Here is a 27033-nt window from a genome sequence, read left to right as displayed (position 1 = left end):
TTACGGCACACTGTTAACCCACATGTGATGGGGTGTTTCTTCTGGAGGGTTCGGCTGAAATGGTACATTTATCAGACGCCCTTATCCAGAGCTACTTACAATCAGTAGTTACAGGGACAGTCCCCCCCTGGAGACACTCAACCTTAAGTGTCTTGCTCAGGGACACAATGGTAGTCAGTAAGATTTGAACCTGGGTCTTCTGGTTCATAGGCGAGTGTGTTACCCACTAGGCTACTACCACCCATTAGAATTAGTTCAGTCTTCCATGCACAACATGTCTCTGACTAGTTGTACCCTCATCAGGAATGTTGTTGCATATTATTACGTGACAGTGACCTTCGCATGGAGGATAACTTGCACTCTCCATGTTTGACCACACATATTGCTGCATGCTATTGGTCTAAACTGGTCCGATGGTTTTTCCAAATCTCCCTCTTCATGCATAACAGATGTGCAAATTTGCATGTCTCCCACTCTTTGGCGTCATTCAGACAAGGCAGTGGGTGTTTATTTATGGAGACCTCTGCGGTTTATTACAAACCTATAGCCATTCCCCCATTGCAGAGCAGGCAGGGACATTTTAAAGAGCCTGTGTAAGAACAGCTGGAATTCAGAAGTGCTGTTTTGATGGAACCCTGTAAGGCCCGACCTGAGGGGCTCACATTCGTCAAGGGAAACGCAGTGACCTGTGTGATACTACAACACATGCTGGCCAGCACTGCGGATCTTCTTTTCACATTACCTGTGAGTCATGCATGAGAACAGGGTAAAAAGACTGTTACTAGAGTGGAATTGTCCCACACTGCCACCTGCTGTCACCTCTGACTCGCTCAGCACCCACCAGACATTTCCAGCTTGTATCCTGATATTGAAGGTGGTGAACAGCTTACAGGGTTTAACCCCACACGCCATCAACACTCCTGACCCATCAAGGCTGGGATACGAGGGGATCAACTGGCACCAAGAATGGAGGGGGGCATCAATGTGCTACAAAAGCCCTTGTGTGGAACTGAATCAGATTGGATAAAACGTGCCCTTTCTTAAAAGTAAGTCTATACTGGAAACACTCATTTTGGTTCTGATTCAGTCTTAAAAGCCAAAACAGTTGGGCTTTGTCAAAGTTGCTTGTTTGTGGCCTAATACATGACACACCTTGACTGGTGACACTGTAATTTCTTTTAATGGAGGGAGAAAAAAAAAAATCAGACCATGTTGTGTGATTTAACAAAACATTTATTCAAGGATTGGAAACAAAAGGCTCAAAAAGAAAAAGCAAGGAAACAACAAGAAATCTTGTGCAGTTAAGTGAACCACAACAGAACCCCCTCCTCCCTGGAAAAAAAAAAAAAACCCTTAAGAAAAATCAGACAGATTAATATACCTTATACAACATATTCCGCAGCCAATGCCAATGACTGCAAGTCTCAGGTTAGAAATCATGCTTCAACCTACAGGAACAACCATGGGAAAGTGGAAACAAAAGAACAAAAGATGACGGGTACATGTGACTCATTGGCCTTTTTGAAGAGGAAGTAATGGACTTCATAAACACGCTAGCATGTTTATATGGCATCGATGTCAATATCTTCCTCTTCTTTGTCAGTCTTCACAGGCTGGACAGTCTCTACCTTTAGCTCACGAGCAGAGGAGGAGTATACCACCTGGAAGAGAGTAAATATGTGAGAGAAAAAAAAAAACAACGATAACACAGACTATAACATTTGTAATCCAACCACGGATTTAAACAAACAATGAGGGCTGAGTATAGACTTATATAGGCTCTGACCCCTATGTAGGAAACCTGAGGAGTCTCTTCAGGTCTTCAGGCCTCCAGGCCCTCTCAGGTTTCGTAAGCGTGGGGCTATAAGCAGTTAGTCTAATTAGTCTGATGGCTAAACAGGGCCCTGGATGGACATTACTGGATTGCACTTTATTACCAGAGCAGAGTGGGTTGCACCATTGTTCTCCTCCTAGTGGAAAGAGGGGGTATCCCTTTTCTAAATGACCCCTTTTTAGGCTCATTAAAGATCACGTACTGAAATGTAGTTTACTCTTTATTTCTTGCATAGCCTAAGATCACAATCGCAGCAGGTAACCCAACCCAGAGTATTTTTGTTCCAAACCCGTTTGGCAAAACATGATATCACTAATGGATTGACCTTGAAAACAGAACAAGCTGACAACACAGAGACTACAAGCTAGAAGAAACGACACAAAATAGTCACTTGTAAGCAGTCAGACTTTTCAAATACCTCAACATTTTCATCGTCTTCCTCCTCCTCTTCCCCGTCACTGCCCTCACTCTCCTCCTCAGCCTCCTTTAGCCACTTAACAAAGGGGGCAGCTTTGGCATGAATCTCCTTCGCCAGCTCCTTAGACACATACTTCTTGGACACCTAAGCACAGAACAGAACAGTTTTTGACAACCATACATTATCTAGCCAGCTCACACTATGCAGCACGGAAGTGTTGAATTAAATCATAAAATTTTACACTTAACCTATCAGACAATAATTACAAATATGAACAGCAAAAACTATTCTTCTGAGCGACAGTCAACAGATATTTCTGTATGTGAATGATCTTGTGTGTGGAGGTCCTTTACCTTCTCAGCCCAAGCTAGTATGACATCTTCCTCCAGAAGGTCTGCATCATACAGGTCTTTCAAAATGATGGGCACACGAGGCAGCAACTGGCTCTGGTGGAGCTTCACCAGGCACTCAAAGCCACCCAGCAGGTACTTCTGTGCCTTCTTATTGTTGTGGCAGAACTAGGGAGTGAACAACAGCAGAAAATTCAGTGTGGCTCCTGGCTGCCAAAAATCATGATGGAATTGAACTATTAACTATTATTAAGTAAAAAAACGGTGGCAAAAAAAATGAGGAGCAACACTGGACGTGTTAAGACACTCACGCGAAGAAAGTGGCGCTTGTATTTCTTGATCTGGTCACGGATATTTTCATCAAAAAGCAGCTCGCTCAGGATCAGTGGACCCATGGCCTTCACGTCCAGACGCTCCGCTTCTGCCAGGATATCTTTATCGGCAGAGTCAATAGTACCGTTCTCCTTCTTTTGCTGCAGAGATAATAAAAAAAACGTGAACTAAGAAGTTAAGAACTAAAACTATGCATTACACAAACATGCGCAATGTTGATACTCAGGTGGTACTGGGGTTCCCTCTAGTGGTACACCAGGAGAATGTGAATATTTACAGCTGCAAAATTGTTAATCATAATTAACAAATTCAGAGTAGAGCAGTTAGTATCACAACTTGCTGTGTTTGTAGTATTGACAGTGGATGAGTTCTTAACGTATATTCAAATGCTGTATTTGAGAGCAATTAGTCAAAAAAAAATCCATATAAAAAGCAGAGGATTGTACCTTGACAAAGTTGTAGAACAAGTTGACCCTCTCCTCCAGAGTCTTCTCCAGATCCTCGCTGAGTGTGAGGTTCTTAGCATGGTCACTAATCTCTTCCATACGGCGGCGCTGGGCCTCCTCAGTTGTCTCCTCTGCCCAGTCCTCATCATCATCATCTCTATCCTGAAAGGCAACGTCAGAAGAAAACACGTGGCTCGGATCTGCATCCTAAGACGAGACCTGCGCTGTGCAGGTCACTCACCACTGCATCAGGTGCGTCGATTTGATCGTGGTTCCCAGCCTCACTGCTGCCAGAACCGTTCTCCTTATCCTTCTTACGGTTTTTCTTCTCCTTGTCTTTCTTAACGGAACCACTGTCTGTGTTCTCTGCAAAAAACAGAACATTTGTTGTATCTATAGATAACATGCTTGTGAAGTCTGCTGATGGCTACATGACAAAGTAGTATTATGAGACAAGTAGGTTTGAAAGTGATATTTCAGGAAAATTGCTAGTCATGAACAGTCTCTTATAGACGAATATTTATCACAATTATGGCACTTGAGTGTGCTAGGTTCAACTGCTGGTTCTTCCTGTTCTAGTATTTTCTCATTTGAATCTGTTTTAAATTAGAAGGTCTATTATATAAGTTCCCATGAGAGACATCATTAAATTCTATGATTGAAAGCAATCTAGACCAATAAATACATTTCACAATGTGCCAACTAATGGCTCACCAGGTGGGTTTTTAAGGATGAACGTGCAGAGTTTGTGACGGGTGTCCAGCATGCCCTGGTACCCACAGGCCTTACACGAGTTACCGATGGTCTGCTTCTTGGGATTTACATGCTGGAAAACATAAGGATAGATCATTAAACAACAAAACTAAAATCCAACTGGGAGGTATTTCAGTAAACCAGATATTCCAAAAGGGAATTAATTTTTTTTTTTTTAAATATTAATTACCCAAGAATAACCAAAATTCCATTCCAACCCCGGACAGACTGTATAGCTAGGGTGCTGCACAGAACCAATCAAATCTCCTCTCTGGTTCCATTTCTGAAGACATAAATAGTGTAGAGTCTTCAGGGCAGATCTGACAGAAGAATAAGAAAATACTCAGCTGGGTGCCCTACATAATGTCAGCACTCAAGGATCCCTGGTGAGCTGCAATGCAGAGATGAGACACACCACCTGATCTGCCACTGCAGATCACCATGCCAGTGCTAATGCAGGGGTATGCACCATCTGAACCAAAATGTACAGTGGCTGTACAAAGGCGGACATTTTTTCCAGTGCAAAACAGCAGCAAAGTCCACGTAGGATAAGCAAATTAATAATTTACAACACAAAGCATTCTTCCCCTTTTCTAAGGGCAGAATCTGAAGAAACAATTCATGACACTATAATGCATCTTTTTCAATACCTTCTTACCTCATCTACCTTTGCATTTTTTGCATATTTACAACAGAATAAATTGAATAATGTTGTCCTACATTTTTTTGTAGTCCTGTCTGCATGTATGAAGTCATGTGTTGTTTCCACGTTTGGCGCAACCAACAAGTCGTGTCTGCATTTTTACATAAAATAAAATGAACCCACTGGTACTTCTCGTGTGACGGAACTAAAGAAACAAATTTGTGCTAATTTTCACATCCAGTCACTGAGTAATTACAATGCTTTGCACATTTGGAAGCTATGACTGTTCCTTTTTTAGGGAAGGGGTGGGACATTTTATGTGTGGACAAAGCATGAGAAAGGGGAGGTAACCTTTCCCCTTATAACAATGTAATGGGACAAATTCCAGATCAGTCCATCTGAGCCGTCCATTTCTAGCCACTGCAGGACCATAGATAGGCTAGGGGAACTCTACTTATTAATGGCAAATAATAATGGACCTTCAAATTTTTCATTTATACACAGATAGTAATTTCACTCATAATTCTGGCAGCAACTATGAAATGGTACGCCAATATCAAGATGTCTCATCTCTTCTTTCAGGTCTACTTTAAATATAAGTGTGCACAAAGCACTCCATTTCTTTACCAAATCAGTCTCCGGGTTGTCACATTCAGGGCAGAGCACAAACTTTCGGATGAATCCATCCAGCATGTCCTGCAACTTATTGGCCTCATGGGATCCATTCACAATGTAGCGGTCATTCTTCATATCAAACTGGGTCTGAGCCCCAAGCTCACAGCCAAAAAATTTGGTTGGATCTGAGGAAAAGATTTGCAACAATAATGAGCAAAACTATTTAGTATAGCTGTAAGTATAGGAAATACTAACTCCATACTTACATGTTGGAGGCCTATTGAGTGCCTTTGCAACATCAACCATGTTGACAATAACGGTCTTGATCCCATTCCCCTTACCTTCCACCTGAAGGATTAAAGCCGGAAAATACTTCAAAAACAGAATTAAATAAACATTTTAAAAAGCATTTCTACCAAGGACTTAGACTGTCTGAAAAATAAGAGCTAGAACAGTGCCTACATACCTTGGCAATCAAACGGGGCATTTTGTAGCGGTAGAACTGATCCGACACATTGCGGTTGACGTTGACAGACATTTTGGACGACTGCGAGCACTATCAGTAAGATAAACAGATCCTGAATGGAGATTTTTGGGTATCTTCTGCCTGGAGAAGAAGGGATGACATAAACGACTGCAAGCGTGCTCGGTCTCTGACATGAAAAAGATTTTGCCACAGTGGCCACAAGCTCCTTGCTCGTAGACTAGGTTTCCCCTGCTAACGTTCCAACAGCTGCGCAACAGCTCTATAAAAAAAGAAGAAAAAAAAAAAAGAGAGAGAAAAAGTTTATTAGAAAGGGAAAACAGCTAAATTTGTTTGATAGACTTCCTATTGTCAATATAGCTATATATTAAGTGAATTAATAATATATAATGAATATAAAGGACAAAAGGTGGCTCCAGTGTTTCTATTTATGGTTGAAATGGGGGCAGCGGTGGCCTTGTGGTTAAGGAAACTGCCCCATAAACACTGCTCCCTGCCTGTCATAGCTGCCCACTGCTCACCAAAGTGATTGGTTAAATGTAGAAAACACACTTTGTTGTGTGCACAGTGTTCTGTGCTGCAGTGTTTCACAGTGACAATCGCTTCACTTTATTTTTTTCAAACTGCAAATGGTGTAGGCAATGCATTGAAGTTAGCTAATCATATTATATATATTTTTTTCATCTGATATTATGTATTTTTGCTGGACCTCAAACAGACAGGCTGGTGGTGCAATACATCTTGAAATAAAAGTAAACTGAGTGTAATGGGTTTTATGGTGTCATCCTTAAAATCAATGGAAACATTGTGTCACTAATGGTAAATCTATTTTAGGACCGCGTCACCTTTGAGCCATCCTGCTGCATTAGATTGTGAAACGCACGCATTTAGACGTCTAACGTTACTGCTCGTGAAAAATTCAAGTTGCTCGGCGGAAAACACCGCAGAAATCGGTCGGACGCGGTTGAAGGCGACGTCGGGATGTGGGAATGATCCGGGCTGCGTAGTTCGCCGAACTGACTGCGCTGACGCAGACTGCGTCACGGTTTTACTACGGAGAGAAATGCACCGATGGGCGACGCCATCTTGATCCGACAACCTCCTTCGCATGACCACACTCCCGCAGCCAGAAAATCCGAAAGGGTGCGCAGAGCGCGTTTACTACAGTATAAGACCACAGACAAATATAAGCCACTGTATTTCTGCATTTTGTATGCTTACTCACCGTTTCCGTAAAATAAAGACATAAACACAACGCGGTTCGCCCACAGCCGGAGTGAAGGGTGACTCGGGAGCTGGTGTTGTTGGGTCGTGGTGAGGAATGTAACACGACACAACGGTAGACTGGACAGTCCACACAAGGGCTGAGCGAAGGGCCGATCCCGCGAAGCTATCGGGTGTCCTACAAGGAGAAAAACATGGTCAGCGCCGATCACATCTTCTGCCACGAAACTGCGCGGTTTCGTAAACAGCTGCACTGCTAAGAGGAGCTAGCCGTGCTAAGACACCAAAATTGTCCGTCGGACGTTTTTTTTTAATTCGGAGACAGTGTGGCTGGCTGTAAACCATGTTAACTAAATCGTTTTCAAAAAACACATATATATATTTACATATATATATATATATAGTCGTTTCGCTGGTTGTGAGGAGGTGCCAATTCCCATCTTACCTCTAGAACCTTCTTGGTCGACGCTACGTCAGGGTGGTCCAAGCGCGTAAAGAGAGGTCTAGGTCCAGCCCCTTCTCTCACTAAACCCGCCCTTTCTCTATTTTCATTGGTCAATCGTAATGCCACGTCAAATTGCGAGCTGTTGATTTGTTCCGAAGGACGTCGATAGTTGCATCAACGCCAGCCGCCCCCAGCTACTCATCGTGCGGTATCTGAACTGCGCAAGCGGTTTAATAACAGGACCAAAACAACGCTTATACAACGAATTGCGCTTTATGCTTTATTTGACCGATATACAGTAGGTAAAATGCCGTGTTAGGGGTATGGGAGACACTTTTGGGAAGGACACTTTTGTAAACGACACATGTTCCCGAGTGTTACATAAGAAATTCCTGTAAATCTGCACTCTCACTTTATATTCAGATTCTATTCTTTGGCGGCCCCTGCCTTCGGGCTTTCGCTTTACTTTAACACATGAGAAAGAATAGGTTACTGTTCTGGTTACACCAAGCAGCCACTAACAGAGAAAACTTCAAATTACTCATGAAGCGAGTCAAATCGGTTTTACTTTATTTATACTACAATAATAATAATAATACCGGAACCACTATTGTCCACTATGGAAACACAATTGAAACAATTGAAGTTGTTTGTTCTAGTTGATGTTTGTTCTAGTCATATATGTTATATATGTTAAATAGTCATATCTAGTCATATATGTTGGTTCTAGTCATATCTGTATAGAATTTTTATAAACCATAAAAACCGTATGATTTTGAAGATTCAAATAAAGGACACAATATCACCAGAAAGTGGTCCACAGCTGTCACATGAAGCAACAAACCTCTCTCCTTTCAGCCCCTTTATTTCCATTAAAAATGTCAATTCTGCTTACCAAAATAAGCAAGAAATGCACAGTGAATTTGTGTGATTTACATCATTTTCATATTTATTGAACCATTAGTAGCACAGCCAGTAGCACACAAGCCCACCTGTATAGTTTTTAAGGACAAATAAAATAATAACTACAATTCAAAACATTACAGTATTAAGGGCAGTGGAAACATATTGGGTGGGATTATCCTGTGGTCCCTGCCAGCCTAGGATGATCAAAAATTAATAAATACATTTCAACATTAGAACTGGCAACCCTCTGATTACAAGGGCCACTTCCTTAAACCGCTAGGCTACTATTTAGGAGAGGACAGCCCCCAGTTCATGTAACAAATCAATAGAAATCAAAATTATTTTCTCAATTCAAATAAAGTGACTGTATATTCACTTTTTATAATGATTCTTACTTGTGTGTTTCTGTAATGCCATGGCACTCCTAGCACATAATTTCAGTTTTGACCATGCCTGCACAGTACAGTACTACAGATCCTGTTAAATCAGGACATTCAGAGTAAATACCTTATTGGAAAGTGGACATGGGAAATTGTGAAGCCTGTCCAAAAGCAAGTTCTTTTGATCCACAACCTTTTGATTATGGGTCTGCTTCCTTCGCTGCTAGTCTAACACTTCCTGAGAAAGTATCCGAAAGAGGTGCAAGATGTGTTCGCAAAGAGAGTCAGTACAGATTGTGGAAGTACCATATTTGATTTGGTTTTTTTACACTGTTTCCTTCATAGATGAGGACAATATATATCACAATTTTGCCTGTTTTTTATGGTATTGATTTATGAAATCAATACCATAACCCTTTCCATAAGTTCCATAAGACCATAAGTCTTTCAGCCTATCACACATCATTGCTTTTTGTGTAAAGATTGCTGCTCTCAAGCTCCCCTTTTAGTGAAAGTAAATGTAAAGTGATTGTCATTGTGATTGTGCACACAATGAAATGCGTTCTCTGCTTTAAACCTATCACCCTTAGTGAGCACAAGGAAAGAAAACAATTACACAAAGTACACAAAGATAACACAATGCCATGGCAGAGATTTGAACAACGATCGGACACGAAACACCTTTTCAGGTGTGCAACACAGCTATTTGGGAAAGCACCTTAATCTCCAATGGGGTGGAGTCAACTCCAGTTACATCTACACCCACAAATGCTTTAATCCTGAAGGATTTTTTTTTCAGGGGGAAATTCATTAAAAATCCCCTCCATGGGATTTATATTTCAGCGGACAGCGAGTAAACCTCTCCTTATTTCACAGTTCTCCTTTTCACGTTTCTGCCGGGTTTTTGTCTGGTGCCCTGCGCTTTCAGCTTTAGTTTTGATTCAGCAAGTGGCATTCACCCATCTCAGCATTATTGCATTCTCAAGATTCCTCAGAAATGAGATGGTTTAAGAGATTTCGGAGGAACAGTCAAAACCAAGTGGACGAGGAAAGAAAAAGTCTTACCAATGAAGGTAGGTAACAACTGAAAATTAAAAAATATATATTTTTTTGCATAAATCGGCAGCAACATTAACACCTTGTATTGCATTTAACAGAACATTCAGAGCATGTGCGTCCTTGGAGGGAGAAATTAGGAATGTCGGAAGCCTGTCAGAAGCCCATCAGTTGCTCAGAGCCAAAAAATTCAAATACATGGATTGGTGTCCTCCAGGAGTTTATGCAAGGCAGCACCCAGGATTCCCTGTCTGTTGCAGCCCTGCTGACATACTATGGGCGTCCATGTGACTCCAAGTTCCAGGAAGCCTGGCTTCATATTGTGCAGACACACATCACGCGGCACTTCCCCTCATTCCCACCAGAGAGCGCTATCAAACAACACCCCGAGCAGCTCAGAAATCATCTGCTGCAGGTTCAAGAAGTGGTGCTGAGGGAACTGGGCCGACTGTCCCCTGTACTACGGGAAGTGAAGCTACTGGACTCTTTGATTGACCAGTACCACCGGCAAATCTTCAACCACCTGGACCTGGTGTTGCAGACCAAACGCACACATGAACAGGCCTACTGGACAGTGGACTGGGTCTTTCGGATGTATGTGAGGTGCGACTTGTTTTGCATCACGAATGTGTGGATTGTGTGGGCCAAATATTACAGTTTATCCACTTAATTTATGTATTTTTATAGAGTTGGCATTACAGGACTCAGGGAAGTCCCAGAGTTCTACGCGGCTATTGACCCCATGCAGCTCACTCACTACATTCAGTGGGCAGTGGAGAAGCTGTTGTCCACAGTGAAGGTAAGAAACTCTATTTGTTTGTGTGTCTGTGTGTGATTTTGAAATGGTAAATGTTTTATCTAAAAGGGTCCTACTTCACAGGATGAGATTGCTGCTTTACTCAGTAGAATTCTGGAGAACGATGCAATAGAGCAAGCAGACTACGATAATGAGGAAGCCTTCATCCAGTTTCATTTGGATGTCATTCAGGTAGATACAAAACTATAAATAGAAGGATTTTTTTAATGAATACAATGATTTCATGATACATCATTCTTTTGACTCATTCTTTCAGTGCCTTGATAGGTTCATCAACCGTGGAAAAATGCTCAGCCATAGTGTCATGCTGCATATTAAGAGAATCTGTCTTTGTGAGCTCCATGCAATTGTGCAGAGGTGAGAGTGGATTCTGATAGTGACAGTGACAACACTGAACACATCTCACGCCACGTGCAATGCTTTATTATATTTTCACTCAGTGACTATGTCCTCCTGCCCAGGTATATTTACTCGGAAAAGAAAGCCCTGAAAGATCTGAGCAAAAAGGCCGAAATGACAGAAAAATATCTGAGGGATTGGTTCAAAATATTCAACAGCTGCTATGAAATCAGGTTTGGGGAAAATGTATTCCCGGTTTCGAATGCTCTCTAGCTGTGGCATTGTGAGTTGATGCGTGTCTTTGCATATCTCCACGTCTTTTATCTTGTTCCCTTTACAGGTTGTATGTTCAACAGTTGTGCACTGACGAGAATGAGATGCCTGACTCTGCTGGCACCGTCTCTATGCTACAGACCCTGGAGATTCAAGCTAAAAATCTCCTCCTGGAAAAATTTGATCGGCTAGCAGAGGTCTGGAGTTTGACTGCGTATAGTGCACCAAAAACATGCACATTCTATAAAAATAATGACTCGATACATTCTTCATTCTCTATTTTCAGGTCAATTTAAAAAAGTATTTCCATGAAGAAGACAGATACATGGACACACTGAAGATGTCTCTCAAGAAATATCTAGCAGTGTTTCCAGAGGAAATTATGTCACGTGGTGTACGTCTTGGCACTGACTTTTTGTAACTAGCTTTTCCAGCCATTTTGTGATGCTGAACAGTTTTGGACCGTAAAACCGCATTAGCCTGCCTCTAATGGCCTGGTTTCAATGTCAAATTAAGTCACGTGACCCTTTCTGTATTTCTCTCTGTATTGTTTTAGCATGAATAAACATCTGGGGTGGTAGTAGCCTAGTAGCCTATGAACCAGAAGACCAGGGTTCAAATCCCACTTACTACCATTGTGTCCCTGAGCAAGACACTTAACCCTAAGTTGCTCCAGGGAGACTGTCCCTGTAAATACTGATTGTAAGTCGCTCTGGATAAGGGCGTCTGATAAATGCTGTAAATGTAAAATGTAAATGTAAATCTGTGTGAATATTATTCCCACTCTAGGTTATTCTGGATGAGGTGTATGGCTGCATCATCTCTGTCTACCAGAAGCAGCTGCTGAAAAAAAGCAAATACAAGAAGCTCTCAGAAAGGTGGGGTGATGTTGGAGACAGGATAACAAGAGATGCTGAGGAGTTGCACTCTTTCTTCTGCGCGGTGAGTGGCAATAATGCGGATCTGTAATATGAAGCAGGATATCTCATTTGCCTGGCATTGTACAGTCACAAATAGCTTTTAGCTTAAACTGACCATGAAATAAGAAAAAAACACTAGAAACAAAAATTATGACAAGGATTCAAAATCTATTCTAGCCAGAGACATTTCCTAAATATGTACTGAGACGGACAGCCAAGGAGGTTCAGTTCAAATAAAATAATACTCACAGCGTTTTCCGCCACATAAACTGACGTGTAATCCATTTTATACCTGACTCAAATCTTGAAAAAACAAAACTAAGGACCAAATTTTATTTTAATTTAATGTCAGAGTCTGCGGGGTCCTCTATTTTTTTTATCTTCACTCCTCACTGCAGCCCAGTACTTTTTTTTTATGTGTTTCGTTTTGTTTTTTTAGAAGTCATGTGTGAAAGACAGGAATAAAGTGTTATTGCAAATCAGCATGGTTTTGGGGTGGACTGATGTGAGCAGAAGGTTCTGCTCTAACCTGGACATCAACCATGACAACAGGTAAATATGCGCATACAGTCACAAGGAAGGACATTTCAAACTCCTCTCAGGGCCTGTGCTGAGGCCTGCTTCTCTGTTCCATCTTTGTGCTCCAGTGACAAGCTGCTGTACGAAGTGTTGGTCTGGTGGGGAGGACGATCCGCACAAGAGAAGGCGATGATACGAGAGTACAAATTCAGGGCTGGATCTTTACCATCTTGTTGTCTCTGGTGGCCTCTTCGCTGCTGCTGAAGACTGCACTGTCGTCCTCATGCTCCAGTGGGATTTTCTATCACTGACTCACTATCCTAAACCGCCTAGTCTTGTTACTCAGAGTCGTGGCTGCCGGAGTCCATCCCTGGACACTGAGCGCAGGACGGGGACTCACCCCGTGCGGGCAACAGCCCACCTAAAGGCACACACACACCATTCACTCACAAACTCACACCTATGGTAAATTTAGGGTAAATTTACCCTGTGTGCATGGGTGGCGGGAGGAAAGTGGAGACCCTGGAGGGAACCAGCGCCAACACAAGCAGAGCATGCAAACGCCACACACACAAGGTCCGAGTCGGGATTCAAACTCCACAGAGCGGTGCAGCCCCACTGAAATATTATCTGACAAAAAATATTCACTGAAATTCACTGACAGCTATAGACTATGAAAGCACTTCTCCTTCACCGTTCTTCATCATCCTTTTCTTGCAGTTATTACACTTCTTTTCTACAAACACAATATTTATGAACTATGATTGTATGTGTTATAACATGCATTTTGAAGCATATATTCAATATATGTACGTTTCTTCTCTTACTCGTGATGTATGTCAAATAATGAATGGGTTTTTATGACTTGGTTTTAAAATAAAAGGAAATCAATCAATTCGAATGTCTGGTTGATTATTATTTCAGTCTGCCATGATTGTTTGCTTTTGAGTTATTTCTGACAGAGTCTCAGAAATGACTAGCGCAGCAAGCTGGTAAGACATTGCAGCCTGCTGCATTGTTTATGTGGAATTCCTCCAGAGGAATGGGTCTGGGAATCCTGCAAGAGTCAACATGCAGGGGTGATGCAGAAGTGGGGTGGAACACAATGTATTCACTGTGATTACTTCTGGGTTCAAGTGGGTCTAGTAGTATCCAGGTTCAAGTAGAGGTATGCTGTTCAACGGATTTGTGTTTTGTGAGTTTGTGAGCAGAAAATGTCTCCCAGATTTACTTATTTATTTGTATCAGTCCTGGAGATCTGCAGTCTGTAGAAATGTCTTCTTCACCCTAGGAGGTCTGGGAGAGGACATCAGCAGATTAGAAGTCTACATGACAGAGACAAAAAACACAACAAGATATGTAAGCAGGTGTGAATGGAGTCCAAACTTGAGAACTGTCCATGTCCCAGTTGTTGTAGATGCCAGTAAGTCTCAGGTTAGAATATGCTCATCAACTAATGTACAATGTAGCTTAATTTCCTTCATTCACTTCGTCCAGTGCATATAACAGATCAACGTGGCAGAATCGAGATGTTTCTAGAAGTCTAGATTTGCACTCACTGGGTAACACAGCTGACGTGGGAATAGTACAGTCGTGGCCAAAAGTTTTGAGAATGACACAGATACCAGTGTTTTTAGATCTTTTTATCAGTTGTTTCTGTGACGTACTGAAGTTTGACTTTGAAGAGTTTGTCAGAATTTGTGGGTTTTTGTTTGTCCACACACCTCTTGAGGATTGACCACAATATCTCAATTGGATTAAGGTCCAGCAGGTTTCGTGGTCATGGTCTCAAAATTTCAGTGTTTTGTTCCCTGAGCCACTTAGTTTTGTCATAGCACTTTTGAGGTTGTATACCACTTCCATGTAGTTTTTCCAGTTTCTTGACATGCACCCCGCTCTCGTTTGGGAAAAACTCCCCACAGGACTTCTTAAAACTTCTTAAAAACAATAATTCCAAAATAAAAGACTTTAGCTAGTGTAGTATCCTCAAACATATGCGCCGTGACTACATTCTACAATGGGTTAGGGTTAGGGTTAGGGTGAGGCGCCTCTATTTTACAACGGCCATGCTCTAATACAACATAATAAAATCAAAGAACCACATAACACCTTAAGCTCCTACAGGCAGTGTGCTCCATCATGCTGGAAAAGGCCTTCTTCTTCACCAAACTGTTCTTGGATGGTTGGGAGAAGTTGCTGTCGGATGATGTTTTCTTTATTCAATGCTTTACTGTTGGTACGATACAGGACTGGGGGTAACGCTCACCTTTTCTTCTCCGCACAAACAATTGTACGAAGAACGGGGATGGCCACACCGGGACGACGCTGACCCAACTGATGACGTAAACACTCACGGACAGAAAGCCAGAAGACATGGACTATGACAAGAATAATACTCAGACTAAAACAAAACATTAAGCAGAAATGGCAACAGAGACAGAATGGGGTCAAGACCAGACAATGAATGGAAAAACAGGGAGGAGCTTTAACATGTAGTGCACAGGTGAAACAGATGAGGGGTGTGACCTGACTAAGCAAACAGGTGACGACAATCTGGAACAGGTGACAGAAAGGGCCGGTAGTGCTGCTGTAACATGGACTGAGGAGTGGACATAGAGGAGTGACTCTTGAAATGTTATTATGTGTGACACTCTTTCACTTGACAAACAAAGACTTCTGCTTCAGCTATATTTGTCACCTGTTCAGATAAGCTTTAACTTTTTTCAAAACTGGCACAAAGATTTAGCTGCATAAGTGACCAATCTAAAACAAAAAGATTTACCAACTTTTTTAAATCACAATTACCCATAAAAGCATTTCTTTACTGCATTCAGTCATTTACATTATACTATATTATAAAAATTGGGCGCCAAAGGTACGTCTGCTTAATGAATATTTTCTAATACATTTAGTTAATTTTTAAAATTATTTTTGTAATTTGTATTGTAATTTTTATTTGACATGAGATGCAATGCATGTATACTTATTGTTAATGAAATTATTGCACCATGTAGGATTGGCTCCAAATTCTATAATTTTCTCCAAATTGTATACTGACAATGAAGGTATGCAGTTCAGATTCATTCCATTCAGGGTTTTTCATGAATGAAAGATAAAGGTGACTCTCAGGTACGAGAGGCAGGGAAAAAACAAATCAACTTAATAAACAATAAGCCCAGACACGTAAAATAAACACAATCAAACAAGGTCAAATGACAAATGACAGAGTGAGGACAAGACGCAGCAAGGATACATTTCTACCAATAATCACAGATGAACACAATCAAGGCAAACATGGGACTGGAGTACTCGGGAACGTCTGGAATCTGGCAGTTACTGCACCAGCCAGTTGGTAAACATGTCATTTCGGCTGTCTCAGATGTAAGGACCATTGTATGCTAGCCCTCTAATTCATACCACTTCTAGTTGGGAAAAAATAAAAAAAGAAAACTAAAACAGCTCCAAACATCTGTTCAAATTCATCTGTCTCCCACTGGAAAGAAGCGGCCTTTCGCGTTCTTCTGCTGCTGACATAATTTATTAGCCCCCAGCGTGTTTAGACCATTAAAAAGAGAATGAAAAGAAAAGAAAGTGAAACTCTTTCATGAGGAAGACTGGGACTTTCCCTCTTTTATAACACCTAACGTTATGCTCTGTCAACGAACTGCCCCACTGATCCTGCAGACATGACAGTCCGGTGTTTCTCAGAAGCACTTAATCAAATTGTGGCGCTTCCTGAAAAAGAAAAGTCAATGGAGAGAAGGAAGCTGGACGAAGTTGTTTCACCAGCCAGCTTTTTCCATGATGTGGTTCTTGTGTTAGACAGTTCCTGACCCAGCCTGCTCCCTGACCAGTTTCCTCTAAAGCAGACAGGAAGTCCTTAATTTCCATCCGGCTCTTTATCTTGCACCAGAAATCCTGAGCATGTGATTTTAGCCCTCCCTCTCATGTAAATGACGATAGGTAAATTACATTAGAATTTACCTATATTTCATTGCACCTGTGACATATTGCTGGGCAAAGGTTTCAATCATCTTAAATGAGGAATAAGGGTGCACATCCCAAAAAAAAAGGGGGGGGTTATTTTACAGATATATAATACTACCAAGCGTTTTTATCTATTTATCAACATAAATCCTAAAGTCGCCTTACACTCTCAAACAAGCCCCGTGCTTAGCGCCAGTTAAAAATAGTGCCCAAAATTCTTTGTGTCTTAGGAAATGTAAATGTTGTTGACTGCAGTCTTGAGCCAACACAAAGCCTGTGTACTGGGAGGTACAGCTTTGAATGATCAGGCTGAAACTGGATACTCTGATCAACAGAGTACCAATAATCACAAACTAATCAGCTATGGAATCACATTTTTTCGTTAATGTTGAGCATGTGCCTTTTCTACCTTTTCTCTCCGCCGTGGCATGACACTTTCCCTACAGGGCTACTACCACCCAGACTGTAGACATTTCAGTCAGACATTGTACCTGAATTGTCAGTGAATATTACTATAGTATCTCCAAAGTATCTCATTTTGGGGAAGCTCTTTATTTCTGTTTCTTTGTCTCTGAAAGCTGATGTTGGAGACCAAACAATGGGCTTTCAGGTCAGAGTGTGTTAAATAAGGGAGAACACATATGCAGCATATTGACGATGGCAAAAATACAGACAAAAATACAGTTAATTTATCAAAAGTAAAAAACGTCAAGGCAATATATTATGTTTCTACTCACAAGTTATGATGATTATTGTAACTATTACTAGTAGAATTATTTTCACTGGAATCCATGTGTTGAGAAGAGCAGAGCAGTGTTGTGATCCGCTTTTGCCTGTGTATCAGAGGTACACACTTTGGATCTTGAACTGATTATTCCTGTCAGGATTGCCTGCAGCTGGGCTCCACACCTGACTCCAATCCTGACGCCCCATAAATGCCGGAAGTTTCCGCCCCTTCTGGGTCTCTGGCATTTTCGTAAACTTCACTTGCACGAACTTGACCTGGTTTTGGGTCAAAGGTATTTTGAGTTCTGGCAATCGCCACACGCCTACGGGTTTGTTTACGTTCTTCATTTAAGTTAAATCGTTTTCGGCCAACGCGCCAGTCTTTATTTGTGTTAATTGTTTATTTGTTAATAAAACCCCTTCCCAGCATGTCAGACCTCTGCGCTTCCTTTCCCCGTAAGTCCGTAGACGTGACAGAATGCCAGAGACCCCCCCAAAAGCGCAGAGGTAAAAAGCAGAGGAGAAGAAACGCCGCGAAGGACGCAGCCCGGCGCGGCGAACGCGGACGGCAGGGGAGAGACGCGCCGCCCGTTCTGGTGGAGCGTTTTCTCCCCGAGAAGCCGTGGTACGCGCCGCCCGTTCTGGTGGAGCGTTTTCTCCCCGAGAAGCCGTGGTACGCGGCGCCCGTTCTGGTGGAGCGTTTTCTCCCCGAGAAGCCGTGGTACGCGGCGCCGCGTGATGACGTCACCCCCGGGAAACTCCGCGAAACCCGGAAGCGACAACGTCGGCGGGTGAGTGGGCGGAGCGAGGACGTTGGCGTCGGCAGCAGCGAGGAAGTGACGTGGGCAGCGAGCGCAGAAGATGCGACCCCCACGATCTTCGCCATGTCGAGCCAAGAACTCTGCGCTCTGCTGGCAAGGCTCCCCGTGGACTGGGACGACACGGACGACGACGAGAGCACGGGAGACGAGAGTTGGGCTCCGCCCATCGCGCCAGTCTGCGATCGTCGCAAGGTCCGTGGGGACCCACGTCACTTCCAGGGGGGTGAGAAGCGACAAAGGCGGCGTTCCTCCAGTGAGGAGGTGGGCAGCCTTCAGCCCGAATGGCCAGAGTACTGCCCATGGGAGCTTATCGCGCCATGGGTCCAGGATGTCCGCAGGGTGGACGACCCTCGGAGTCACCGGTGGGAGGACACGGATGACGAAAGCGATGATGACGTGGATTTTCGGTGGGCGGTCGTTGCCGGGATGGCTCCACCCAGCGTGCGCGTCCGAGATCATCGCAGCGTCCGTGATGACCCATGTGACTTCCGGGGGTACGAGGTTGACACGGACGACGACCAGGATGACGGGAGATCGCCAGCCAGCAACTGCGCTGCCGGGACTGCCTCGCAGGGAATCCTCCATTCCTGCTCCAGCCGCCGACCCGCCTTCCCTCTGCCCGGACGTTCCCCAGCGAAATGGCAGCGCAGCACCAGCGCCCACACCTGCTGGAGAGGACGTCCACCCCCCCTCCACACCACACACCTACCACCATCTCCACCCAGGAGCCCAGCCCCGTGTGGGACAGCCCAATTGTCCCGGGACCCTTCAGTGGGGCAGCAGACACTGATAAGACCACCACCATCCTCACGTGTCTGACTGGGTCAGCATGGGGCTGGAGCGCAGCCCTCTGGCAGCAGGGAGAGACAGACAGGAGTTTTCGGGACTTCCAGCAGAGACTGAGGGCGGAGTTTGATCGGCTAGAGCCTGAGCCAGGGATCGAACTCTGCCCCTCCACCACACCCAGTGCCAGTCAGGATACGGGGCAAGAAGACCCAGCACTGGTGGGCGACGAGAAGGTCGTTCCTCCCGAGATCCTGGCTGTGCCCCCTGAGGAGGTCCCGGAGAGCCCAGAGAGGGAGCCAGACGACCCTCTCTTCTGTCTGTCTCTGTCTGTGTGTGTGTGTGTGTGTGTGCGTGGTATATGTGTCCGTATGTCGCCCCCACTTCCCCTCTTTGTGTCCACCAGATGGTGACCCAGCAGCAGAGCCGAACCCCAGGGAGGGAGTTCCTAACCTGACTGCACCGGTCCAAGGCGAGGTGGACGAGCCCCAAGGTACCCCTAAGTCCAGCCGGGGGGGGTGCTCCCCCAAAGAATGTTTTGGTGGGGTGCAGTTCGGGTTGGGGGCTCCTCCTGATGGGAGGGTAGGTGGGGAAGCGATTGAGCTGGGTCCTCCGGTAGCCGGTGAGTAGGGCGGGCCAGGCATGGGCCTGCGTCCGCCTCCAGAGGGGTGGAGCACCATAGAGCCCCCGGGTAGGCATGAGGACCCAGCTGGGACAGGCAGGAAGAGGGCCTGCTTGTCCCAACGGACGCAGAAGGGGCTAGCCGGATGGTCTGGCAATGCCCCCCCCCTTGGCACCAGGGCCGTGCAGCGAGAGGGGCTGCATAGTCCCAGAAGGCACCAGCCTGGGGTGCCTGGAACAGTCGCCGGAGGCTCTGGGACAATCTCCCTGCGCGGTGCAGGGGGTGACACAAGACGTGTCAGAGGAAACGTGTGGAGACAGGGCCCACACGTACCCAGATGGATCGGCCCTGATTATTGTGTGCAGGTACGAGGGTCCGGGGCCGCCACGCGGGACCACGCCGGGGAGCCAGGCCGAGGGTCCGGGGCCGCCACGTGGGACCACGCCGGGGAGCCAGGCCGAGGGTCCGGGGCCGCCACGCGGGACCACACCGGGGAGCCAGGCCGAGGGTCCGGGGCCGCCACGCCTGACCACGCCGGGGAGCCAGCCCGAGGGACTGGGGCCGCCACGCCTGACCACGCCGGGGAGCCAGCCCGAGGGACCGGGTCCTCCAAGGGGAGGATACAGCAGGGCAGGAGCCCTGGTGTTGCCGCCGTCCGCCCCGCCGCCTCCACTGATGGTACTGTTGGGGCTCCGAGGACGTAGCCCTTGGAGGGGGGGCTCTGTCAGGATTGCCTGCAGCTGGGCTCCACACCTGACTCCAATCCTGACGCCCCATAAATGCCGGAAGTTTCCGCCCCTTCTGGGTCTCTGGCATTTTCGTGAACTTCACTTGCACGAACTTGACCTGGTTTTGGGTCAAAGGTATTTTGAGTTCTGGCAATCGCCACACGCCTACGGGTTTGTTTACGTTCTTCATTTAAGTTAAATCATTTTCGGCCAACGCGCCAGTCTTTATTTGTGTTTATTGTTTATTTGTTAATAAAACCCCTTCCCAGCATGTCAGACCTCTGCGCTTCCTTTCCCCGTAAGTCCGTAGTCGTGACAATTCCCAGTCAAGGCAAATGCTGCTGGAGTCCATCCTGGGATCCTGGGCGCAGAGCAGGGCGGGGACGCCAGCCCACTGCATCAGAGATAAAAAAAATTAAATTCACAAAATCTTAGGAACATCTTCACTGAGATACAGTTCATTTTTGAAAAAGTAAGACTTTCATGGTCAGCACTGGGGTCTGTTTCTCTGTTCCGTGTTTGTGCTCCAGTGATTAGCGGTGATGAAGTGAACTGACATGGCAACAGAAGGCACTGAAGACTTGGGAATCCAGCATGGCACTGTGATCAAAGAAGCAGTGTGTGGGGACGGTGCTTTGCTCAGTGGCACCTCAGTGGAAACCTTCTGATTACGGGCCACTTCCTTAACCGCTAGGCCACCATTGCTCCGTGGTTCTTCATTTTCCTCCTGTTATTTTTTTAGAGCCCATGCTCCTGCTGGTACATTCATTTAACTTTTACATTTACAGCATTTATCAGACGCCCTTATCCAGAGCGACTTACAATCAGTAGTTACAGGGACTGCCCCCCCCCTGGAGCAACTCAGGGTTAAGTGTCTTGCTCAGGGACACAATGGTAGTAAGTGGGATTTGAACCTGGGTCTTCTGGTTCATAGGCGAGTGTGTTACCCACTAGGCTACTAGCACCCCTTTTAACTGTGTTGTGTCAGACTCCGAGAGTGGGGACATTTTCAAATCACTCCTATGGCCACATTTCACTTCATCACAGTTCATTTTGTCTTCTTTAACCTCTTCACAACAGTAGCTTCACATCTATTTTTTTTTTTTATCCAGAGTGACCGTACTAGTGAAAATGACACATCTGCTCTCTGGTGGTTATGGAGATTGATCTGTTTTTTTTGTCATTGTCAAAAGCTGCTAAATGAGATGCTCATTAACATGAGTGAATGATAAGAAAGTGTTCAGCATAAACTTTCAGGACTGTTGGAAACCGTCCCCGTTGTCTAAGGAGGTGGAGAGAAGCCAAGAGTATGAAATTCTGCCATCACTGCAAAACATCTGTGCTTTTTGTTTATTACATAACCCCATGTGTGTTTTTTCATAGTCCTGTGTTCTATAATGAAGAAAATAACCATTAAATATCTCACATTTGGTTTAACACATAATTTGCTCACTCTGAGGCACTCTGCCATAAAGCCCCGACTGGAGTGATGGTTGACTTTCTAAAACTTTCTCCCATCTCCTGACTGCATATTTGGAGCTCAGCCACAGTGCTCTTTGGGTCCTCCTTTACCTCTCTCACTAAGGCTTTTCTCCCCCAGTAGCTCAGTTTGGCCGGATGGCCAGCTCTAGGAAGGGTTCTGGTCATCCCATTTAAGGATTATGAAGGCCACTGCACTCTTAGGAACCTTAAGTGCAGCAGATTTTTCTGTAACCGTGGCCAGATCTGTGTCTCTCCACAATTCTGTCTCTGAGCTCTTCAGGCAGTTTCTTTGACCTCATGATCCTCATTTTCTCTGACATGCATTGTGAGCTGGAAGGTCTTATATAGATGGTGTGTGGCTGTCCTATTCAAGTCCAATCCAGTATCAAACTCAGATGGACTCAAATGAAAGTGTAGAACTATCCCAAGGATGATCAGAAGCCTGAGTTCTTGAGTGTCACAGCAAAGGGTCTGAACAATTAGGACCATGTGATATTTCAATTGTTAATAATTCTGTGTTTTGCTGTCAATATGGGGTGCTGTGTGTACATTAATGAGGGAAAAAAATATTGCAAAATTATATTGCAATTGACTGCAATATAACAAAGAGTGAAAAAGTTTCTGTACCCACTGTACCCAGGATGATACTAACCTGAGAAATGCGGTTATGGCTTGAGGGTCGTGCATAAAGAGAATAATGCTGACGTGCATGTTTTAGAAGAATACCTGCCCGTTTCCGAGAAATTTCCCCTTTGGAAGGCAGAAAGGGAGGAGTGTCGCGGCACTATTTATACTATTTAAAACCAGCTCTGCCAGCCGAGAGGCAGAAGAGAGTTGGAGCGCAGCCTGGATTAGATCAGATCAGAACACACTCATCATGATGGGACTAGACGCACAAGGAGAGTCAGACATGGCTAAGCAGGGACCAAAAGGAAAGAAGGTTCAGAGGAAGAACTCGATTACCGACATGATCAAAGGGAAACTTGGAAGCATTTTGAAAGATGTTAAAATCACTAATCAGAAGAGCTTGTATAAAGATGGTAAGATAACCCCAGATGTTATTTTAACTAAATAAACAGTATATCTCCTAAAATAATCTTCTAAATCATGTTATTTGCTGAAATTTGATACTGGTTGCTGATACTGTTCCAGCTTCATTTTAGACAATGTTGACTTGATGCTATTTGTACGGAGGGGACAACGGGTTGCCCAGTGTGCGAATTATGAAAGTATTTCATAATGAACATACGTTTTGTTAGTGTGGCAGGTTGACGCGTTCACTTTCATTTTCACCTTCATGAGCTGACACACATGAACCCTTTTCTTTGTTCCTTCGCTGATTTCAGTAGAGCACCCTAGTGAAGACACAGAGGTGAAACCACTCACCGAGGTAACATGTTCCAAAATACCTGAGGTGGATCAGGAGACAGACAATTTGGGGCTTGAAGAATTGGGGGACAAGGCCCTCCAGGTTCTGACTGAGCTTCTCCAAGGAGGATCAACTAAAGAGCCTACAGCCAATCTGTTGAAATCGTGGAGAAACGCTAATGGCCCCAAACATCACGAAGTGTGGTCAAGCTGCTACCCTGCTGACTGGTTTTGTAATTACGCCCAGAAAGTGGAGGAGCACGTAAAACAGACGTTCCCTCCCCTGCCAACAGAGGACACTGAAGAGCTGAACTCGTACCTGGAACAGGTACGAAAGGTGGTTTTGGATGAGCTGCTTCGCCTGGCTCCCGTGCTCAGGGAGCCCGGACTGCTGGACTGCGTTGTTGACAGGTACCACTGCTACACCTTCAGCCAGCTGGACCTGCTGCTACAGAGAAACCTCAGCAGGGAGCAAGCCTACTGCTTACTGTGCTGGGTTTTACTTGTTTACCTCAGGTAGGAAACCTTACACGAATGCAGAATCTTCTCAGAATCATGTAATGTAGCGAGGAAGATGAAATGATGATTTATTTACGTTTTTCCACTGAAAGTGACGCGTTTCTTGGACACCCAAACCTCCCGAATACTTTCATCAAACAAATTGATCTTCTCCTCTTCACAAAGTGGGTGCAAAAGGCAGAATCTCAAGTCCAGGCTCGGGTTAAGGTAGATTGCATTGTGGGTTTGAATGTTTGTGTGTGTGTGTGTTTTGTCAGCAGACCATCAATGTGCATGTAAATGCCTCCCAGACTGCAGAAGGTGTGCATTCTGAAGAATTTTTTTTTTCACTTTAGGAGGACATTTCGACACACCTGCAGAAGATCCTCGAACGGGAAGAGAATGCAGCACCTTGTAGCTCGACACAAGGGGACGATTTCAACAGTTTGTCGAAAGATGTCATACAGGTACTGAAAAGGAAAACCCTATGTGACTGAGATGCCATGTCCTGTCTCACAAACGGATACAAGTTCACTCATACATGGATGTTGCGCCGTGGGACGCTGACATTACAATTTATTAATTATTTCATTATCTCCCTTGCTTCTGTCTCTGTAGTATCTGAATACAGTGACCAAGAAAGCAGAGCGGTTGCACGGCACCTTCATGTCCAGCATGCGTGCACTATGCTGTCAGACGCTGCACAAATTTTTGGAGAGGTCAGTGGTGTCCTAAACCTTCTGAACACCCAAATTTAGTACAGAGTACAGAGGATAAAAAAAAAGAGGACACATTTTGTTGTGTGCACCGTGTGCTGTGCTGTGTATCACTATGACAATCACTTCCTTTATTGTTGTCGGCCGTAAACAATAAATACAAATATAAAGTTCATATACATAGATACAGCATGTGAAAGTAATAACATCTCCAGAATGAACGTTTGATATAACGCGCTGCAACGCCAGGCAGGCTGTCTTCAATGTGCGTGCTGGAATGGAAAGGGATAAACTTGCCCTGTTTTCGCAACAGCTACACCGAATTGGAAAAGAGACGCCTGCTGAAACACGAAGAGACAGGAATGGTTCACCTCTTCAGGACATGCAACAACTGCAGTCAACTCAGGTGAGTGACATCATTTACTGTATTTACTTGTCAAAAGCACACGTGTTCACACATCACTATACATACCATACTACTAATGTACTTATTCTACCATTCTACTGTTGCAATGTCCATGCGTTTCTTCTATTGCAGACAGTTTGCTTCACAGCTGTCTGCAGGTGAAAGGTCGGACTCTGTACACTGCATGCTGGATGACCTGGGGTCTAAAGTGAAACAGCATCAACTGAAAACTGTTTCGCAGGTTGCAAAGGTCTGGATCTTCACCGTACCCTGAAAAAAAATGATGTGCGTACAAAACCTTAGCAAGACTTACTCACAAATCCAATCTTGTTCTCGGCAGGTCTCTTTGAAGAAGTATTTTAAGGAGGAAAATGCACAACTGGATGAATTTCTGACCAAGATGCAAAATCTCTTTGCTGACGTATCTGCCGTTTGTGACCAGGACACTCGTAATGTGAGCCTCAGTGTCGATCCTGCAGTAAAAAGAAAGTGTTCAGCTTTTAGAAATGGCTTGACTGATGCCCAGCTCTGAATCTCCATTCCTGCAGGACCTGGTGAAATCAGCCTATGAGCATGTCACTTCCTTGTACCAGCAGCAGATGCTGCTGAGCAAGCATCAGCACCTGGAGGACAGGTGGGGAAGTGTTGGCGACAGGGTGCAGCGGGATGCCGAATCTCTGCACGCAACCTTCTCAAAGCTGGTGAGGCACCCACAACCTTTCCTGGTCGGTGCTCCCTTTTCCTCATTCCTTGTTATTAACGCTGGACTTTCCTGTGTTCTGCTCACTGATAACAGAGCGTGGGGGTCGAGAAGAGCGTTGATCTGTTGACAGTTAGTCAGATTTTAAACTGCAGTGACGTGGAAGGCCTTATGCTCACATGTACTATGAACCTCAGTCAACGTAGAAACAGGTAATAATACACATGTGCTGGACTCAATACAAATGTATACGTACATTATTAAAAGATTAAGTGATATTTTTTATTAATCCCTGACAGCCCCTAACAAATGAGCAACAATGTAAATTAGCTTGTTTTAGTGGGTCTCTGAGGGGCGAAGAATATCGATATCTGTGAATATCGATAATCAACATCAAACATTTCTTTAACATGACCTCAACACCACAGATAACCTGATGCATGTTGGTTGCCGTTGCCTGTTCTGTCTCTGCAGTAATGAGACGCAGCTAAGGAGCCTGCTACGCTGGAAAGGAGACCTGCCAAAGACAAAAATTCAGGAGGTCGTGGAAACAGTGAAGGAACTCTCTCCCACCGACGAGGTGCACGGCGACCCCCTTACTGCAGCAACCGGGCCTCCCTGGTACCAGAGATTCAGCTGCATCCGTCCGCAGTGTGCATATTAAAACCTCCGCCTTGCACTCTGCATAATAATTAGGAAGTTCACCGGGAAGACTGGGATTTTCCTTTTCATTCCATAAATCTATATGCAGACTGTCCACACCTTCTGTTACTGATGCTGAGACGTTTTATTATTATTCTTCACTCATTGCACTGTGTCTCATTGAATGCTCATGTTTTGTTTATATTATTTCCGCTTTGTGTGAAGTGAAGTGATTGTCACATGTGATGCACAGCACACAATGCACACAGTGAAATTTTTCCTCTGCATTTAACCCATCAGCCTGAGTGAGCAGTGGGGAGCAGTGTGTGGGGACGGTGCTTTGCTCAGTGGCACCTTGGCAGATCGGGATTCGAACCGGCAACCTTCTGATTATGGGGCCGCTTCCTTAACCGCTAGGCCACCACTGCCCTGTGTGCTGTTGTTCATGTGCTGTGGATGTTCTTTTGTTCAATATGTGCCATTTTGTACCATCTTTGTGCCAAAGGTTTTATTTTCGTTCTACTGTGCATGTCGGACTCTGTCCGACCTGTGTTTGGACAAATTTGTAATAAAATTAACTCGAATGTTCATAGCTACACTTTGTTTGCTTGTCCTGAGTAAGTTTAGCATTTTGTGCCTTGATAAAGTTGTCACTCTCTGAATAAATATATGAAAATAATACATGGTCATCACAGAACGACAGGCTGCAAATAGAAGGCGCAGCCAAACGCACAGCCGAATGCAGACTCTGAAGGACCCGGGGCGGTCCTTGGTAAAGTAAAAACCGAAAGCACTTGAA

At 44.6% G+C, this 27033-nt stretch overlaps 3 protein-coding genes across 5 annotated transcripts; 2 read left to right on the top strand and 1 right to left on the bottom strand.

The window, feature by feature from the left end:
• Nucleotides 1-1215: 1215 nt before the first annotated feature.
• On the bottom strand, nt 1216-7631 carry LOC114788737 (eukaryotic translation initiation factor 5-like). Its single transcript, XM_028977584.1, has 12 exons — nt 7546-7631; nt 7102-7278; nt 5859-6138; nt 5659-5740; nt 5405-5577; nt 4096-4207; nt 3623-3747; nt 3382-3543; nt 2914-3075; nt 2606-2770; nt 2253-2396; nt 1216-1661 (listed from the first exon to the last, which is right to left on the bottom strand). Exons 3-12 carry the CDS (start codon nt 5928-5930, stop codon nt 1563-1565), a joined length of 1296 nt encoding a protein of 431 aa, XP_028833417.1. The 5' UTR covers nt 5931-6138; nt 7102-7278; nt 7546-7631; the 3' UTR covers nt 1216-1562.
• Nucleotides 7632-9690: 2059 nt separating this feature from the next.
• On the top strand, nt 9691-13606 carry LOC114798163 (uncharacterized). 2 transcript variants are annotated; one of them, XM_028993635.1, is made up of 11 exons: nt 9691-9904; nt 9989-10481; nt 10575-10686; nt 10768-10875; nt 10961-11061; nt 11166-11276; nt 11384-11513; nt 11603-11710; nt 12106-12258; nt 12676-12788; nt 12884-13606. In XM_028993635.1, exons 1-11 carry the CDS (start codon nt 9829-9831, stop codon nt 13017-13019), a joined length of 1641 nt encoding a protein of 546 aa, XP_028849468.1. In that variant the 5' UTR covers nt 9691-9828; the 3' UTR covers nt 13020-13606. The 2 variants fall into 2 exon arrangements, with proteins under 2 accessions (XP_028849468.1, XP_028849460.1); XM_028993627.1 differs by having other exon boundaries at nt 9989-10490.
• A 9126-nt stretch (nt 13607-22732) lies between these two features.
• On the top strand, nt 22733-26830 carry LOC114797613 (exocyst complex component 3-like). 2 transcript variants are annotated; one of them, XM_028992512.1, is made up of 11 exons: nt 22733-22944; nt 23254-23788; nt 23884-23998; nt 24127-24237; nt 24389-24489; nt 24800-24892; nt 25025-25142; nt 25233-25346; nt 25441-25593; nt 25689-25804; nt 26067-26830. In XM_028992512.1, exons 1-11 carry the CDS (start codon nt 22782-22784, stop codon nt 26254-26256), a joined length of 1809 nt encoding a protein of 602 aa, XP_028848345.1. In that variant the 5' UTR covers nt 22733-22781; the 3' UTR covers nt 26257-26830. The 2 variants fall into 2 exon arrangements, with proteins under 2 accessions (XP_028848345.1, XP_028848338.1); XM_028992505.1 differs by having other exon boundaries at nt 23251-23788.
• The last annotated feature ends 203 nt before the right edge of the window (nt 26831-27033 follow it).

Source organism: Denticeps clupeoides, chromosome 1, assembly GCF_900700375.1.
Source record: "Denticeps clupeoides chromosome 1, fDenClu1.1, whole genome shotgun sequence".
NCBI lineage: Eukaryota > Metazoa > Chordata > Actinopteri > Clupeiformes > Denticipitidae > Denticeps > Denticeps clupeoides.
Note: the sequence above shows the minus strand (reverse complement) of the source record. Positions and strands in the feature narration are given on the sequence as shown.

What these genes read in the sequence shown, in the direction of transcription:
- LOC114788737 (XM_028977584.1), bottom strand. Translation starts at nt 5,930, where the DNA reads ATGTCTGTCAACGTCAACCGCAATGTGTCGGATCAGTTCTACCGCTAC. An exon ending in TGCCCCGTTTGATTGCCAAG is followed by an intron (nt 5,741 to 5,858) that starts GTATGTAGGCAC and finishes TTAATCCTTCAG; the next exon opens with GTGGAAGGTAAGGGGAATGG. An exon ending in ACTCAATAGGCCTCCAACAT is followed by an intron (nt 5,578 to 5,658) that starts GTAAGTATGGAG and finishes TCTTTTCCTCAG; the next exon opens with ATCCAACCAAATTTTTTGGC.
- LOC114798163 (XM_028993627.1), top strand. Translation starts at nt 9,829, where the DNA reads ATGAGATGGTTTAAGAGATTTCGGAGGAACAGTCAAAACCAAGTGGAC. An exon ending in AAAAAGTCTTACCAATGAAG is followed by an intron (nt 9,905 to 9,988) that starts GTAGGTAACAAC and finishes TGCATTTAACAG; the next exon opens with AACATTCAGAGCATGTGCGT. An exon ending in CTCCATGCAATTGTGCAGAG is followed by an intron (nt 11,062 to 11,165) that starts GTGAGAGTGGAT and finishes CCTCCTGCCCAG; the next exon opens with GTATATTTACTCGGAAAAGA.
- LOC114797613 (XM_028992505.1), top strand. Translation starts at nt 22,782, where the DNA reads ATGATGGGACTAGACGCACAAGGAGAGTCAGACATGGCTAAGCAGGGA. An exon ending in GAAGAGCTTGTATAAAGATG is followed by an intron (nt 22,945 to 23,250) that starts GTAAGATAACCC and finishes CGCTGATTTCAG; the next exon opens with TAGAGCACCCTAGTGAAGAC. An exon ending in AAGTCCAGGCTCGGGTTAAG is followed by an intron (nt 23,999 to 24,126) that starts GTAGATTGCATT and finishes TTTTCACTTTAG; the next exon opens with GAGGACATTTCGACACACCT.